The following is a 17,081-nucleotide window of genomic DNA, read 5'->3' as shown; positions in this document are numbered from 1 at the left end:
CAGTCCTTTTGTACAGTGGAAATCGCGGTATGCAACTGCGGAAACTGCGATGGAATCAGTGGCTGAGTCAGCGGGGCCTGGGGAAGAAACGCCAACGTGGAGCAAACTTGCTGTGTCTCTTCCACCCCGACCTTTCGTCTTCCCCTCTCCACCTCTTGTATTCTTCCTTGTCATCTTCTTCTCCTTGTCCTCCCGTGGTCGTTGCAGATCCGGTTTCTCCTCGTCTCAATGGCTCGCTTCGCTTTCCTTTCCCTGGCTTTGTTCTCGGTTCAGACCTTGATCGGCGGTGCTCTGGCAGCAGTATGTTTCGCAGCAGCTGTCACATCAGCGCAAGCCTCAATTGGATCGCTAACATGAACTCTTCCGGATGTAGGATACCGCTGAGAAGGCTGAAGAGACGTTTGAAACGCCTACTCTTGCCGTGACTGCCCAGGCAGCATTCCCTGCCTCTGAGATCTTTGGCGTGAAGCTCGTCAATGGCCACCCCACACAGGCCTTAGTGACCTTCACCAACAATGAAGAGTCTGCCGTAACTGTTAACTTTGTCGGTGGTACTCTGTCTACTCTGGGAGAGGAGAGTAAGCTGGTCCGCAATTTGACCGCGACTCGCTACGGCGTGGAAATTCCCGCGGGTGCACAGGAGAGCCTGAGTTATAGCTTTGCCACCGAAATGCACCCTCAGGATCTTAGACTCTCTCTCGCCTCGGTCGTTTCCGATACAGAGGGCCGTTTCTTCACCGTGTACGCCTACAACGGCACCGTTAGTGTTGTTGAGCCGGAAACTAGCATCTTCGATCCTCAGATGTAAGTCCATGCGCCCCAGTGTTATGGTGATGTGAGGGCTTATTTTATCCTCTTAGTATCTTCCTTTACTTCTTCCTCCTTGCTTGCTTTGGTGGTGTCGTATACTTCTTCTATACGGTTTGGATTGCGCCTTACTTCCCTCAGAAACGAAAGCCTGCCAAGCAGGAAACATCGAGGAAGAACGTCGCCTCGAAGAAGACTGAAGCATCTGTCGACAGCCCTGCTGTTTCATCCGCCACTACCTACAACGCCGAATGGATACCCGCTCACCACATTAACCGCCCTGAAGCCAGGAAGGTTAAGGGTACCTCGCGCTCCAAGTCACGGGCATAAACGGATTGCATCCGATGTGCCACTTCTAAACTTGAGAGATTCCGAGTTAGGCGCTCCGCAAGGAAAGTCTTTCTCCATAATGTCGTTTTCTGCACGGCAATTCGTTTTCGAGTGCCTATCAGTTTAGCGAACCTGTGCGCGGTTATACTGAGAATGAAATCCGTCAGGGCTCTCATTATACATTGGATTCCCCGCGTGTATATTTACATCTATTTAACTTGGCGGCTCATTGGAGCTTTGGTCCTTTTCACAGGTCGTTTGGCGACAAGCGATCACGTTTTATTTATCAGAGATGCGGTTATGAAAACCTGAAGTTATGGTCTCAAACTTATGCCCAGTATAGTAGAGAATATCATATACCGTGGTCCTACAAAGCCCGCGACTGGGTCTCTTCTGCTCACTCACAATCGTTTCCACTCGTCGAATTCTTCCTCGAGATGTTTTTTCAGCGCGGTGAACTGACTACCAAAATCCCGACCGCAGCGCCAACATTTAAAATCTCTCCGTAAGTAACCTTGCCTATCGGGATCCCTTCGTGGATCGTCGAGGGCGAGGGGAAAATCATTGATATCGATGAAGAACGGCGTGCTAAAGCTATTGTAGTGCTTCCTGTGCTTGAGACGGTCGCTGTAACGATCTACGGAGATAATATGCACGTGTAGATGGTTCATTGACGGGTGCGCATGGATTCCGCACATGATGTCTTGCTCCCAGTCTCTCCCTGCAGGCAGACTGTCTACCGGTGGTTCGGCATCAAGCGCTTTCCGCCGCTCTTCATCTCGCGCGGAGTACTTCCCATATTTCCGCCGGAGTTCACCAGCAGCCAAAGTACGGACCTTCTTAACTTCAAGTTTCACTTTTTCCAGAAACCCTGTGTCATCGAACGCTTCGACTGGGTGGACAAGGGTCTTTTCAGGGTCGCGCGGAAGCAGAAGAAGGTGCAGCGTAGACTTGGGAAACATGTCGTAAATAACAACAAATTCGTCACTGTAGTATACCACAGTACTTGGCGGGTACAATTCAGGGTTCGCGATGTAGGCGCCTAAGCCATCTCGGGCGTGGAAGCCGCCGGTGGCCTTCTTTGGGATATCTTTCGACGAGCTACCGTTGCTGTGTTTAGGCTGCTTCATTTTGGGGGACAGAAGCTCTGTGACTGGAGAGTAACTAGTCAGCTAACAGACATTAATTCATGAAAGGTAGTGTGCAGCTGAAACGCTGCCCGGGGGACTCACAGGCATCTCTCTTTACTTGCTGCTTCTGAGGTTGCGATGCAGAACTCGGATCTGCGCCGCTTTCCATGACTTCACCACCATCTAAGAACAGACGTCAAGTGGGAGTTTCAAGACCAGACTTCGTGGATACGTATCCAGTCGAGACCTTCGTCATGCTGGTTCATCGTTGGTACGTGTGCAGAAATTCGAAAACACCATCAGGCGGAAGCAATCTTGCTTCCCCGCAGCTGGCAGAGAAAACGCTGCCTGAGGCGGGAACCCAAATCGGAATAGGAAATTATCTGCCATCATCTCTCCAACTACACTCTAGCGATCAACTTAAACAGCTAGGTACTCCACGGGCGTCTTCGTCAAGGATAGTAATCACCTGAAATGCCGCCCAAGAAGAAGTCTGACGCCCGTGGAGGCGCGCCCAAGCCTGGGACGAAGCAGGCGAAAGCCGCCGCTGAGCGGACAGCGGAGAGCGCGAAGAAAGCGCAACAACCAGCGGACGAGCAAAAGAAGCCTACAGTCAAGCAGGTCATTGGTGGCGCATCATGGACGGGAAAATTGCCGGTCAATTTGATGTCAGAGCATTGCCAGAAACATAAATGGGAGAAGCCTGAATATACTATGGTGAGAGCTCGAACAGGAAATAATCATGCGCGCATTGTGGTGCTGATCCGGTATTAACTATTGCACTCGCTATAGGACAAAATTGACGGAGGGTTTGTCTCATCCGTTATCTTGAAACGCATCGACCCCAAGACTAGAGAAACGATTACACTCCCTCGCATACGGTTGCCAGCCAATTTTAAGCAGCCAACGGCGCTGGAAGCTCGTCATTATGCTGCGACATTTGCGCTCTTCCATGTGTGCAACAAAACCAATCTACATATGATGCTCCCACCGGACTTCAAAAAGCTTTGGAAGAACGACTTTGAGGAGCTAAAGGCGGCAGAAGTCAAGAAGGGAAACGGCTGGCTGTATGAGGCGGATCCCTTTTTGGCCAAGAAGGAGCGAGAACTTGCGGCTACGGAGGTTGAAAAGAAACAAAAAGAGCGTGAAGCCTCACAGGCGAAGTCGTCCGACGGCGCGGTGAATCTAGGGTTAGGGCCAGGGCCCAGCGGGCAAACTAAAGGGAGAAACGTCTGGACAAATGCTCCGAAGGTTGATTTGGGAAACAGGGTCCGTCGTGAGATCGAAGCTCTTGTGCAGGAACATACGATCTGGAACCCTTATGACGTGAAGATACCCGAGCCAGAGCGAAAGAGCCTTATCGGAGAGTTCACGAAGCTAGGGTTTCGCCGTAGCCACGTTGAGGAAGCTAGCGCTGCGTGTAAGGACCGAGAAGAAGTGCTCGAGTGGCTTCTGATCTACGTGCCGGAGGATGATCTACCACCTTGGTGTCTACCTGAGAGATATTCAGTGGGCGTCACGCTGGTCAGCGACGACCTTGCAAGGGAATCGAAGCTCAAGCGACTCGCATCGGCTGGATATCCCACAGATCTCTGCGCACGAACACTGGACAGCAAACAGGGTGATGAGCTTGCTGCGGCTGAAGCACTTCAGCGCACTCTCGTACACGGGGCCTCATCTAGCAACTCTGTGCTGTCAGAGAGCGAGGATGGCTGGGTTGAAGAGCAAGCGACGCTGGAAGCCATCTTTGGAGAACGGTACTCGTCCAAATCACCCGAGGTCTGCGAGATTGAGTGTGAATTGCCGGGTGGAGAGACAATACTACTTCGATTCCAGAGACCGTCGGCGCATTATCCGTCTTCCGTCCCAATAATATCTATTCAGACAGACAAAATTCCTGCCTACATCCGACTAAGTGCCATTCGCCAGGTTGTGAAGTTCGCAGAGGAGAATTTCTTGGGAGAACAAATGATTTACAATATCATAGATTGGCTGGAAACTCATTTACCGAAGATCATTGAAGATCCAGGGAAGTTACGCGATATCTCAGCACTATCAGCACCTCCCGTTGCTTCTTCAGAATCGACTTTTGAACTTCCTTCCCGCCAACGGAATAGGACTGTGAAGAGGGTTGATTGGTCGCCTGGTTCATCCAAAAGCCTTGCCATCAAAGAAGCTTGGGAGGCAAAGCAGACTACGAAAGCTCAACAGGCGATGCTCCGGGCCCGAGAGTCGCTTCCTGCTTGGAATACCCAGGACGCAATCATACGCGCAGTGAATGCTCACCAAGTCACAATAATATCTGGAGAGACAGGTAGCGGTAAGAGTACGCAATCAGTACAGTTTGTCCTCGATGATATGATCAAGAGAGGACTCGGGGGTGCGGCGAATATCATCTGTACTCAGCCGCGCAGAATCTCCGCGTTAGGTCTGGCAGACCGAGTCAGTGATGAACGTTGCTCATCCGTCGGCGACGAGGTCGGTTATATCATTAGGGGCGAGTCGAAATCTAAGCCTGGGACTACGAAAATCACATTCGTCACAACTGGTGTCTTGCTTCGTAGGATCCAGTCAAGCAGCGACTCAGGAAATATCGCAAGCTCTCTTGCCGACGTCACGCATGTGGTTGTCGACGAAGTCCATGAACGCAGTCTCGACACGGACTTCTTATTGGCCCTCCTAAAGGATATTCTTCGCCATCGGAAGGATATCAAGGTGATTCTGATGAGTGCAACACTTGACGCAGACATCTTTACACAATATTTCGGCGGGCGGCAATCGGTGGGCTTGGTCCATATCCCTGGGCGAACCTTCCCGGTGGAGGATTACTATCTCGATGATGTTATTCGCGAGACGGGGTTCGCACCAGAGCTCGCCGAGCGAGGCTTCGAAGAAGATATAGCCCCTTCCTCAGCATCGGACGAGTCATTTGGCAAAATCCTTCGGTCCGTTGGTATGGGGATTAACTACGAGTTGATAGCTTCTACCGTTCGGTGTATTGACTCCAAGCTAGGAGATCAACCCGGGGGCATCTTGATCTTTTTGCCGGGAACAATGGAGATTGACAGATGCCTGAACGCCGTGAAGAAGATCCCCAACGCACACCCACTTCCTCTACATGCATCTCTCCTTCCAGCCGAGCAGCGTCGCGTGTTTCAGAGCCCTCCTAAGGGAAAGCGGAAAGTCATCGCAGCCACTAATGTAGCCGAAACATCAATCACCATCGAAGATATTGTGGCGGTTATAGATACCGGCCGTGTGAAAGAAACCAGCTACGACCCTAAAGACAATATGGTTCGACTACAAGAGGTATGGGCATCCCAAGCAGCATGTAAGCAGCGCCGCGGAAGAGCCGGTCGAGTTAGGGCTGGTACATGTTACAAACTCTACACGCGCAAGGCAGAATCAAGCATGCCACAGCGACCAGACCCCGAAATCCGCCGCGTCCCCTTAGAACAGCTGTGTCTTTCCGTCCGCTCGATGAAGGGAATCGACGATGTCGCCACTTTCCTTGCCAACACGATTACGCCCCCGGAAACCATTGCCGTCGAAGGAGCCCTCAACTTCCTTCACCGTGTCGGAGCCCTCGATCATGACAGACTAACAGCCCTAGGCCGATACCTGTCTATGATCCCGGCCGACCTGCGCTGCGGCAAGCTAATGGTCTACGGCTCTATCTTCAACTGCATCGACGCCGCCATCACAATCGCTGCCATTCTAACTGTGAAATCTCCCTTCGTGTCACCCCGCGAGCGTCGTGAAGAAGCAAACGCCGCCAGAGCTGCTTTCTCTAAGGGCGATGGCGACCTCCTCACTGACCTATCCGCCTTCCAGACCTGGTCGGATCTTGTTAAAACTCAGGGCTACTGGGCTACGCAGTCCTGGTGCACAACCAACTTTCTTTCACACCAGACCCTCCGCGACATATCCTCCAACAAAGCCCAATTCATCAGCTCGCTCAAGGATGCCGCAATCATCCCAGTTGACTACTCTGAATCCTCCCCCTCCTTCTCACGCCTCAACAGCAATGCCTCTAACCGCAGCCTCCTCCGCGCCCTCGTCGCCGGCGCCTTCCAACCTCAGATTGCACGCATCGCGTTCCCGGATAAGAAATTCGCTAGCTCCATCACGGGAACATTCGAAGTTGATCCGGATGCTCGCACAATCAAGTACTTCAACCAGGAGAACGGCCGCGTCTTCATACACCCATCTTCCCTTCTTTTCTCTGCACAGTCCTTCCCCAACGCAGCCGCGTATCTGAGCTACTTTACGAAGATGGAGACGTCCAAGGTCTTTATTCGTGACTTGACCCGTAAGCATTTCTCCTATCCATCCATCGGAATAAAAACATATTGACAGTATACATGTAAACAGCGTTCAACGCCTACTCGCTCCTCCTATTCTGTGGCTCCATCGACCTCGACACCACAGGCCGCGGCCTCATCGTAGATGGCTGGCTACGTCTCCGCGGCTGGGCGCGTATCGGCGTCTTGGTTTCGCGGCTTCGCACGATGGTCGATGAAATCATTGCGACAAGGATTGATAATCCGGGAGCCTTTCTGGAGTCGCTGTCGTCGTTTTCATCTTCTGCGTCTGGGAAAGATAGAACTGCGAATCATGTTATCGATGTGGTGAAAAAGTTGATTGAATTTAACGGGCTGGACCAATAAAATATGGGTTGCGTTTCGGCTTTGGACAAGGTTCGCCTGTGGCTTCTGCGTTGATCAGATAGATTTAGAATATACCAGGATAGAACCACTGTTTGGAAAATAAGATTGCGGTAGGTCTACAGCGAGCACAATATGAGAGATACCGATATTGGTAGCTTTTAGGCAAGCAGGCTTCTTAAAGCGGCCGTTTGAGTTAGGAGGAATGAAAAATCCAATATCGTTACTTGACGCCATAATCCTGAGCAATAATCCATGCGAGATGATAATCGAAAAGGGAAAACGAACCGAATCCCAAAATGAACATAGGAAATGGGGAAACATGAGGTCCAGGATCGGTTCAGGGCCACGCTAAAAAATGTAGAATACCATGAGCAACAGACTTTAAGTCACAGCAACGGAGGGTTGTCACGTCCTCGTGCTTCGACTGACATGACCCTTGGTATCTTAACACATAAAACAAAGACTAATAAAAAGGAAAACTCCGCCCGCTCAGTATCCTTCCGTCATTACCACTGCCCGTCTAAATACCAAATGCGTAAGAGTCATGAAAAGAATTGATCGGTCATCAAAAGCGTAGAATAGGAGATAGCGAGAGACGCTGGGACAAGACCTGCATAGTCAAGTCTTGTGTCGCACCCTTCTTTTTCATAGTGTCGGTTTCTGGCGAAGAGAATGAACATGCTCATGGCGCCCAGCGTCCTTATCGCATATCCCAGTTAAAAGGTTATATTTCTGTAAATTCGGCGAGCTCCCTGAAGTCCACCAGGCCAGGATGTTCTGATAGTAAGTTATTCGTTGCAACAAAGGAAAAGGCGAATGCCGATGGAGCTTGCCAAGGCAAGACGCAGTCGACAAAAGGAAGCAGGGTAATGAAAGAAATAGGCCATAGACAGCCGAACAAGGACATTCATAAGCGGTTACGCTCGCTTCCAATGTCCTTGATCCAGGGTTGTTTTGCGGTCGATAGCCGGCTCTGGAAGACGAAAGTTCTTCCTCATTTCGGCTTCAACGTAAGCAGAAGCAAGCTTGAACCGTCTATCGTTGTACTTATCGTAAATGGCTGAATGATGTTTGCGGGGCATCTCACAGCACTCAACGATGAGAGAGACGAGCGGGTATAGCTGAGAGTAAGTATAACCGGCGTAATGCACATGAGCAGGAGACTAATGAATCAGTCACGTATACATAAACAGACCAAAGAAAACATACCCAGGTGCCTTTCTTGAGCATTAGCCTCGCCAAGCAATGAGCGCCCGCAGCAAGGAAACTAGCAGGACTACCAACAAATCGCTCGTCCATGATAGTAACCTCCAGGAAATATTTCGCAAGTGTGCGAGTTTCGAGGTCGTAATCGTCAGCTTTGCTGATTCTGCGAAGGAAACTCATAGGTCCGGGAAACCCGAGCTCGAACTGGAGCATGCTTAGCATGAACCGCTCTGCTTTCAGAATTTCATCGACAGTGTAACCGCCGTCAACCATGTAAACAATTTCCTGGACAGACGGACAGTTGATCTCTTCATATTTCGCGGCAATAAAAATTGCAGTCGCACCAACAAGCTGCAGCTTGCCAAGCGAAACAATCTTGCATGAGAGAAAACGGTCGATGTAGTTGACGCAAAGAAAAAGAGTTTCAGGGAGCAGTGAGAACCGATGGTGGACCTGCACAAGCCAGTCCATGAGAACAGACCGCATGGACCATTGGATCTCGGCCTGGTTGTCCATATAATGTGCATTTGGCAGCATCTTGATCTACAAAGATATCGTGAGCTTAGGCCCGTTTAATAGTTGCGGATATTGTGTACATACCTCTTGCTCTCTCATGTACTCGAAAATCTCCTCGCTGTATTCAGCCACCATGCTTGTATCACAATAGTCGTCCTCGATATCTTCCACGGTGCGGGTAGCCTCGACTATCTGCTTTGCGAGAGCCAGCTCCCGTTTGACCTGCTGGTTATATCTGGGAAACAGTAGGGTCGTTGCTCCGCCGGTGGTATTCTCGCTACGGGAGCGGTATGATCGGGCAGTGATATAGCCATCGTCTTCCTCGTTCTCCTCATCGTCATCGTCCCAATATTCCTCAGGTTCCGACTGATGAGGTAAGTCATCCTGTGAAGCACGGGAGACTGTGGTGGATTTGCAGATGACCATCGAGCTAATAGCGGGTCCGTTGGAGTCCGCTGAAATATGAGCTTCGCCGGTTTGCTTCGGCACAGGTTGCACTTTGCAATCGTCGTCCTCGAGATCCGGGAACTCCTTCTCGTCTTCTTCGGCTCCTGGCTGGGTCAACAAAACCTCGAGTTTGCACATTTCGCTCTCTAATTTCTCATCCGAAGCGACAGTGCCCTCCACTTTGCCGTCCTTCTGCAGATGTTCCGCCAAGCTTGGTTTCGTGTGGCCTTTCATGTTGCCTTCCTTAGGTTCGGGTTTTGGTTCCTTGGATGTAAGTTCTTTGCTCTCCGTCAATGGTTCTAGGTGATCTTTGAAGACCGTAGCGCGCTTGTTCAAGATCTTACGGGAGTTTGTGCTCTGCTGCTGCCCAGCTGCCTGCTTCGTGACCTCAAGGGGCTTAGGGTTGGTCACATTGTTCAGCAGTCCCTTGAATCCCGACATGGAAACGGGACGTTGGGCAGGCTGTGACAGCGCGGTCGACTTCTTTTCCGTAGCCAGAGATCCCTTCTCCAGCAATCTGGACGGTTTCTTGCCAGCAAGGGAGGCATCGTCTCGGTTGCCGTGAACTAGGCTGGCGGTGTTGCTGACATCTCCGAAGGCGGCTCTGCGGGCTCCATTCTTACTGGCACCGCTCTGAAAGGTTGCGGACAATGCAGTAGTAGACTTCGTTCGTTGGTTAAGTGTCTTGGTCGCGGCAAGGGGAAAGGGAGCATTCTCGTCACCACGGACACGGATGCGTTGGGGCTATATCCAAGAAGATTAGTCAGTACCTTGACATCAACAACAAGCAGTATCCCAAGAGCAGAGAGGTATTGTTAATACAAGGAGCGCGTGCCAAGTCTCAATGTCTTCAGACGAGTAAAGCAGTGCAGGCCGGGCAAGGCAAACAACGAGCAACATACCTTCGCGTCCATTGTGAGGCAACTGAAACCCTCTTAGGCCTTATCTAGTCGTAAACAATATACTGAAGGGCACCCGGACGACTGTCTCTATTCTAGCTCTCGAGAGTGGGCGTTGTTGTTGAGAAGCAGGCTTGAAGAGGAGCTGATACTACCTCAAAGGCCAGCCCAAACAAACAAAGCCGCGCCAAGTCCGAGAGACGCACTGGACCTGGGTAAAAGGTGAATACTGCTCTCACCGCGCGGAAGCAAGAATATTAATGGTGGGAGAAGGAGAAGGAGAAGCACAGCTCCATGAGGCCCAGCAACGGAGAAAAGAAAATAAACCACCTTCACGTCTGGAGTGGGCTCGAAAAATGTAAACAAAGTTACGGGGGTTACGGAGTCGTACTTACCTAACCTCCTTGCCCATGTCACCATTCCTTTTATGGTTAGCGCCACCCAGCTGAAGCACGGTGATAGCTTCATGGTTGGAAGGTAGGTTAATATCACCCACCTCGCCTATATCGGCATTACAGATCATCCAGAATAGCCGTCGGCCCGTGCAGAATATGAGCCCTTGCTTTCTGAGCAGCACCTTCGCCTCAATAAATAATAGTTGCTTCTCCTAACAGCGACGTTGGACCTAATCAGTGCCGTCTCCGTCACCAAAATCCGCCTAGCTAGCCATTATTGCTGTCAAAGTGCTATAACCAATCCTTCTTTGTATTCCGAATAGCAATAATGAAAGTAGTCGTAAGCAGAAACTGCTCGAAGCACTCAGTATGCGGAAGCCCAAAACACGATGACATCATCAGGCACGTGACTGTTTCTTGGTCAATATCGACGCGTCTCCCAGCTGCAGGGTAGATAAAGCCATCGGCAGCAAACAGTCGGCCAGCCGCGCAGAAATTAAGAAATAAATTCCTAGGACGTCCGAGTAGCATTTGCGACTATGAGATATGTTTTATATCTGAGCTCCCTCGCCTCTGGGGTACGTTATTTCCAGTCAGTATTCCGGTCGCTCGACACGCGAAGATCGACACGGGTCTGCCGCCCATCGAACGCGAAGTCACGTGCCGATTTCCGTTCCGCCTAACTCTCGGTCAATTGCAGAGGAACGCATCCATTCCAGGCACTACAGCTCTAAAAGTGCGGAGGTTAGGCTGCAAATTCAGAGTTCTAGCAGCAAAGTTTCGCCAACGATCACCGATTGAATGAAGCTTGAGGGACAAAAAAGGGTCTCTGCGCAGCAAAAAAGCCCTTGCGGAACTTTTGTCATTCTCTGGCACAGACATCAGGCTGGATGTCATCTACAGCAGGAGATGGCTGGGATGAATTCCGATTCCCTTCGTCGCAACACTTTTGTGAGGATGTGACTCCGTTTGCACCCGGATGATTTGCCAGCGCCGCCAAAAAAGCCACAAGAGTCCCCCCAATGTGGGACGCGGATCCGGCGGTACCTATCATCATCAGCCTGCGGGTTCGGAGGCTTTTGTCGCATTTTCAGATGACCGACAATGACCACCAGCCATCGTTGACTGCTGGATGCCGTTGTATTTGCACGTCGGCCAGGGGCAGGTGAAACGAAAAGTATGGCACCATTATTGTTACTGTGCGCTGCGTTTTATCCAGCGACTCAAATGCAGAGCTGTCCGCCTCCCACCGAACTTTCGGTGTACACTTCAACTAGTAATTTCTTGAAATGCGCTGGGTTGAAACTTCATTGTTGGCTACGAGACGAAAAGCCCCGCCTCACTTCGAAAAGAGCTTGGAAGAAAGAGAGTTGTCGAGCGTTTGCGTCGTTTCTCGTTGCTTTTTCTCTCATCTGTTCTGTCTGGACCAGCCAAATAGCAACTCAGCAGGCTTGGTAAAACGTAGATTAGTATCTCTCGACATAGCATCAAGCGGATTACATATGATACATATATTATAGACGCGATGACCGGGATCGCTGGAACATGCGCATCCTTCAACTTTCCCCCACCCGACTGACGGCCCTCCATCTCTCAGCTCCAGCTAATTTGTATCTTCTTCGGGCGCTTTGGCAACCAGTATTGTTGCGCTTCTTTCAATAGAACGATATTTGATCTTATAATATACAAGCATCCTTTCGGCGGGGACCCTCTGGGAAGAGGCGATGTCACACCGTTCTGCAGGGCTTGGTAAGAGACGAAGGGCAAATCGGTCGATCATAGCTCCTGCGATAACTCCCCGCGCATCAAAGTACTGTATTTCCGCTGCCCGAAACTCGAAGGATAATCCCTACGTAGACCGGCCTGGCAGCTCCATCGTCGTGGGCAAGAGAGGGGTAAGCGACGTGAGTGACTCGTGAGCGAGTCTGGACAGGCGCAGATCATGAAAAGACGCAGCAATTGGTGCGGCAACCCACTTGGTTGGTGGCTCTCTGGCCAATTCATCAGGCCTCACGCGGATAATGCGTTCGCCGCTCGTTAGACTAGCATTTCTTTCCATTTCGCCCTGTTAGTGTCAAGACGTATACACCCGTTTGGCTGCTACAATAAACGGCCGGTTCGCGCTGGGCTCTCAACCCATCACGAAGGAGACTAACCTCGTCAGTCGGTCTACGGTAGTCGGGTATAGAAAGCATAGGCAATCAGAGCTTGCAAACCAGATAATCAGTCATTTCAAATATAGCACTGGGTCTTGCCCGGCGGGTTGTCAGCTGGAGCGCCAGAACCGTCCATGTCTACACAACTGCCGAGTACCTCGTGCCACACTCGTCCATGATGAACGATAGTCAACTTGTGCTTTTATATTGCCCTTGTCATAGCGCGCGCGAGGGCGCAACCCAATATTAAATCATTAGCGATCGAGCTGCTGCTAGTAGAATAGATTTGGAGCACTCTCCACCAGTCGTTGGCCGATATGCGACCTGCGATCTTTCGACGTGGCTGCGCTTGAGAAACCTTTCCAATTGTCCGTCTATCGCACTGCCCACATGGCGACTTCTCGTCCGGACTCAGCCAAATCTCCGCAGAAAGAGAGGGATTTAGACGGGGGTCATTATTCCATGATAAATGTGCACCAGAACCGTAAGTAGGAAGGAGATATCCAAGCGCTGGACCGAGCGGCCGTCGCATTTCGCACTCCCTCAATTACAGTCCTTGAGTTCGTTACTAGGGGCATGAACTTCTAATATAGCAGGTAGAATATTGGCGATCTATCTCCTATAGTTTATATCACATTTAGTAGGCCTAGTTTCCTATTTTCGCCCTTCAGTTAACAATGCTATATCGAGCCGGAAGTATCGCAAATCAGCAGTTTGCGACGTAGGAGAATGCTGCGCAGATCGTTCAAATGAGCATAGAAAATAGATTGAAAGAAACAATTCAGCTTGAAGAAACTTGAGAAAGAAGGAAGTGGGTGTTGGCGAGGGCAATTGAGGTCACCAATTCGGATAACTCGAGTGATGCTCGCTTGGAGGTGAAACCGGATCCTCGCTCTCCATTCTTCCTCCTCAACCCAACGTCCTCACCACCATTCGTTCGACTCTGCGCTCTCTTGCGACTCGCCGTCTTCGCTGCTTGGTTAGTCTACACTTCATGAACCTGGAAAATCCCCTACCTCTTTGTTTGGACGCTCTGGTGCCTCGCTATTCCCTGGCTCGCTTCGGGTCTATGCCACCGCTGACTGACATCGCCCAACAAGCGCTGCGTACAATCCACTCACCTTCTCCCCTCCCCATCGAACTGCCTCGCCTGCCATCATCGACCGCCTCATCACAGACTGTCTGCATTTACTGACCATCTGCGACTCTGGAGGAAGACTCTGGATCAGAATTAGGTGTGTCTTTCGTGCTCCCCAACGTCTTCCGAGCGTTTCGGATCGTTTCTTCCTCTTCCCCCTCAACCTGCAACGTCTGCAACTCGTCAGGATCCGACGGATGGGAATCGACATCTCGAATCCCATCTGATATCTTTCTTGCAGGCTATCGAGCTTAGTAAAATCTCCTGAGACTCTCCATACTGACGCTTGTGGCTCCTTTCTGTCTAGTTCTCTCGTCCTCGTCCTATTTTTCCCTCCCACGCTCTCGGCTCTTGCGACTTAGATCGCCCTCACACCACCGCCCACCTTCGGCCATCAATCGTTGCTTCAAAATAATCGCGGGTGATCCATCTATCAACCAGACCGCTCTAAATTTCCTGTTGTGGTAGGTTTGGATGGATTCTGCCCATACCCTATTCCTGCCGTCTCCCTCTACCTTGAACCTCCCCACCCTCGACTTGCCCTCTCGACCATAACGAACAGCCGGTTGATCCTATAATCCATGTAGTAGAAGTGCGGTGACACTCCCTGTTGGACCATTTTCATCATGCAGGCTGTCCAGAATGAACAGCTTGTATCTCCTGGGGAGTCTCCCACCTACACCGACCACCGTCCCCTCCAAGAGCCGTCCCCGACCAAAAGTCCGACCCCCAAAAACGTCGCCTTTGAGTTGTTACTCGATGACAACTCCAAAGCTCGAGCCCGCATTCCCATGCGGGTCCAGATCTACCCTCACGACACCACGGATTCCATCGTCACTACAGTGAAAAACTTCTATGGAATCTACGATGGCGCTGCCGGCGTCAGCTTCGAGGATGTGAACGGTATTACACTCATCGCAAGATATGAGAATCTAAGGAACAATATGACAGTATATGTGCGGGTAATGCCCGTTCCGGCTTACGAAGAGGGTTATGGAGATAGGTATTATGGTCCCATGTCCATGGACAATCGCAAGCGGCCCAGCCTAGGTGAACCATTCCAAATGGCGTCCACAATGCAGCCAATTCAACCTCCAGAGCACGGGCAATCACCGTCCCGACCTGCGTCTCGGGTCGCTCGCAAGCGCAGTGTGTCACCGTCTGGTAGGAGTCGTCGTAGCGCCTCCCAGCATAAGCAGCAGTCTCGACCGGGGCTCAAGAGCAGGGGCTCTAGCACTCATGGTAGCATCTATGACGATGCTGGCTACAGCGACAGCGATGGTGGCTACGGCTCCGTCTCCGGGGCGAAAAAGTCTCGAAGTGAACACTTTGCCAGCTCGGAGATCAGCATGGAAAATATCCTTCAAGACGGTCGTCGCAAGCGACCTAAGTTCGAGAGTTCTGTGAGTTGAGAATTGCCATTTTTTTCTGCTCAATGATATTATCACGATGAGTTTGCTAATCCTTTACCCTCCTAAAGGAACTCCCATTATTCGTCCCTCCTCAAGTTCCTCTCACAACCTCGACCTCCTCAATCTCCCCGCAGCGTCGCTCTATCGGCCAGGAAGGGGCAGGCTCGCCGTTCGCGCGGCCAATGCACCGCTCAAATAACTATTATCAGCAGCCTTTGCCGTCCCCTCAAAGTTATGGACACAATGATCACATCTATGGAGGAAATACTTCACGAAATGGCATATACACTACACCGATGGTTCCTGAACACGGCCACCGTCTTCGCGACCGTGCGACTGTCCATTCATCTGGGCAATATCCAAATTCGACCGGCCGAAACGGTGGTTCGGGTATCCTTCCCACACCCGATCCCACCATAGCCAGCTGCATATCTGACGAAGACGTTGCGTTGCAATTGATCCGTCTTGGAGATGCCTCCAATTTCTCTCATGGCCGTACTTCCGCATCCACCCTCGATGATGCGTTTAGTGGCGCTGCTGACGCTGCGTCTTCCACCGGTGCAACAAGCGACGGCGAAGGTTACAGTGAGGATGACGACGATCTGCCTGCTCGTCCGAGGCAGAGACTTGACTCGAGCCCAATGCTTCCACCCGGTACTGCTAAACACACGCACAAGCGTCTGGATGACATCCTGCCCAGTTTCGACAGCTCCGATGCTAGCTATGACAGCCACGATAATGAGTACCATCACGAAGACTATGAGGGTGGTATGGTTAAGAACGAGATCGACGATGACTCTTCCCATGAGTCTATGTCAAAGCCCAAGAAAGCTAAAAGCCGAAACACCAGTACCACTTCTTCGAAGCCTCGCGCCGGCAAGACACCTCATATACGCTCGGGTAAAAGCGCAAACAAACCTGCATCCAACAATGGGGCTCGCAAAGGGGTCAAGTCAACTCCGTCCGCACCCGGCCACAAAGTTGGCCCGCTCCAGACAAATAACGCTGCTGCCCCGCGGAAGGCTTCGACTTCTTCTGTCAATGGCCAATACCCGTTGGCTGCGGACGAGGAAGATTTGTCAACAAAGCCACGCTGCCAGCGGTGCCGCAAGAGCAAGAAGGGGTGTGACCGACAACGTCCTTGCGGACGATGCAAGGACGCTGGCATCGGCATCGAAGGCTGTATCAGTGAGGACGAAGGAAACGGTCGCAAAGGACGCTACGGACGCCATATGGGTGTTCCTGTCAAGAAGCCACTGGACTCCGTTTCCGTTGCTAACGAGACGCAACCATCTATTCCGGCCGTCCCTATGGCAGTCTCGACGGTGGACAAAAACAAGAAACGCAAGCGCTAGGCTCTCTTTTTCGTGTCCCTCAGAAGGCCTCTTATACTCGCAGAAGCTTTTTATCTCTTGCCGAGTTGGCTGAAAACAACTATACCTGCAAGTGGATAAGAAGCAACTGGGATATGCGCATAGTGGCCCTTATTCTACTATAGACGTCCAAAAAATACACATATGAGCTTCTTCTCAATGCACTGGATGCGGCAAGGGAAACATCCTCTTCATTTCTCGGCTTTCTCGCAAACCTGGTCCGGTGATATTCGCTATAACTTCGGGTTTCCAAGACTACCATCCTTGCTCCAAATGTAAGCAAGGAAGAAATCTCTGATTATGCTTGGGAGCTGTGTTCTTTGCTTTTGCTTTCCGCTTCCGGCGTCGGTACTTGAACCTGAATCCTCTCCACTGTCACATCATCTACTCTCGCTTCCTGAGCCAATGCTCCTCACACTCCTTCTCCGACTCGCGACATGCATCCGACTCTGCTACATAACATCCTGTCTGCCTACATTGCTTGTCTTGTTTATCATGGATAGTCTAGCGATTGAACTGAGCGGGTTGAATTTATCGATTTATCGCCTTAGTGTATCGATTTTCTTTTTGGCGTTGATGTTCTTGTTATTTATACGGTGCCG

The 17,081-nt window shown here is 51.1% G+C and overlaps 6 protein-coding genes across 6 annotated transcripts; 4 read left to right on the top strand and 2 right to left on the bottom strand.

Annotated features, from left to right (window-relative positions):
• Nucleotides 1–118: 118 nt before the first annotated feature.
• On the top strand, nucleotides 119–1,338 carry BDW70DRAFT_59012 (putative translocon-associated protein, alpha subunit). The gene is made up of 3 exons (XM_073744346.1): nucleotides 119–300; nucleotides 374–804; nucleotides 861–1,338. The coding sequence occupies exons 1-3, from the start codon at nucleotides 229–231 to the stop codon at nucleotides 1,135–1,137; spliced, it is 780 nt and encodes a 259-aa protein (XP_073595412.1). The 5' UTR covers nucleotides 119–228; the 3' UTR covers nucleotides 1,138–1,338.
• A 63-nt stretch (nucleotides 1,339–1,401) lies between these two features.
• BDW70DRAFT_59009 (DNA 5'-adenosine monophosphate hydrolase) lies at nucleotides 1,402–2,537 on the bottom strand. Its single transcript, XM_073744344.1, has 2 exons — nucleotides 2,370–2,537; nucleotides 1,402–2,290 (listed from the first exon to the last, which is right to left on the bottom strand). Exons 1-2 carry the CDS (start codon nucleotides 2,434–2,436, stop codon nucleotides 1,539–1,541), a joined length of 819 nt encoding a protein of 272 aa, XP_073595411.1. The 5' UTR covers nucleotides 2,437–2,537; the 3' UTR covers nucleotides 1,402–1,538.
• Nucleotides 2,538–2,708: 171 nt separating this feature from the next.
• On the top strand, nucleotides 2,709–6,937 carry BDW70DRAFT_168508 (RNA helicase; the record flags this gene model as incomplete). Its single annotated transcript, XM_073742484.1, has 3 exons — nucleotides 2,709–2,984; nucleotides 3,060–6,579; nucleotides 6,642–6,937. Exons 1-3 carry the CDS (start codon nucleotides 2,742–2,744, stop codon nucleotides 6,935–6,937), a joined length of 4,059 nt encoding a protein of 1,352 aa, XP_073595410.1. The 5' UTR covers nucleotides 2,709–2,741.
• Nucleotides 6,938–7,178: 241 nt separating this feature from the next.
• On the bottom strand, nucleotides 7,179–10,258 carry BDW70DRAFT_137409 (cyclin family protein). Its single transcript, XM_073737031.1, has 4 exons — nucleotides 10,009–10,258; nucleotides 8,744–9,850; nucleotides 8,147–8,686; nucleotides 7,179–8,100 (listed from the first exon to the last, which is right to left on the bottom strand). The coding sequence occupies exons 1-4, from the start codon at nucleotides 10,018–10,020 to the stop codon at nucleotides 7,855–7,857; spliced, it is 1,905 nt and encodes a 634-aa protein (XP_073595409.1). The 5' UTR covers nucleotides 10,021–10,258; the 3' UTR covers nucleotides 7,179–7,854.
• Nucleotides 10,259–10,959: 701 nt separating this feature from the next.
• Nucleotides 10,960–11,949, top strand: BDW70DRAFT_137408 (uncharacterized protein). Its single transcript, XM_073737030.1, has one exon. It carries the CDS (start codon nucleotides 11,580–11,582, stop codon nucleotides 11,856–11,858), a length of 279 nt encoding a protein of 92 aa, XP_073595408.1. The 5' UTR covers nucleotides 10,960–11,579; the 3' UTR covers nucleotides 11,859–11,949.
• Nucleotides 11,950–14,320: 2,371 nt separating this feature from the next.
• Nucleotides 14,321–16,461, top strand: BDW70DRAFT_160523 (putative C6 finger domain protein; the record flags this gene model as incomplete). Its single annotated transcript, XM_073740856.1, has 2 exons — nucleotides 14,321–15,097; nucleotides 15,175–16,461. The coding sequence occupies 2 exons, from the start codon at nucleotides 14,321–14,323 to the stop codon at nucleotides 16,459–16,461; spliced, it is 2,064 nt and encodes a 687-aa protein (XP_073595407.1).
• Between the last annotated feature and the right edge of the window lie 620 nt (nucleotides 16,462–17,081).

Source organism: Aspergillus foveolatus (genome assembly GCF_047715535.1).
Source record: "Aspergillus foveolatus strain CBS 279.81 unplaced genomic scaffold BDW70scaffold_28, whole genome shotgun sequence".
In the NCBI taxonomy this organism is placed as follows: Eukaryota; Fungi; Ascomycota; class Eurotiomycetes; order Eurotiales; family Aspergillaceae; genus Aspergillus; species Aspergillus foveolatus.
The sequence above is the reverse complement of the archived record's forward strand: the minus strand, read 5'-3'. Positions and strand labels throughout refer to the sequence as shown.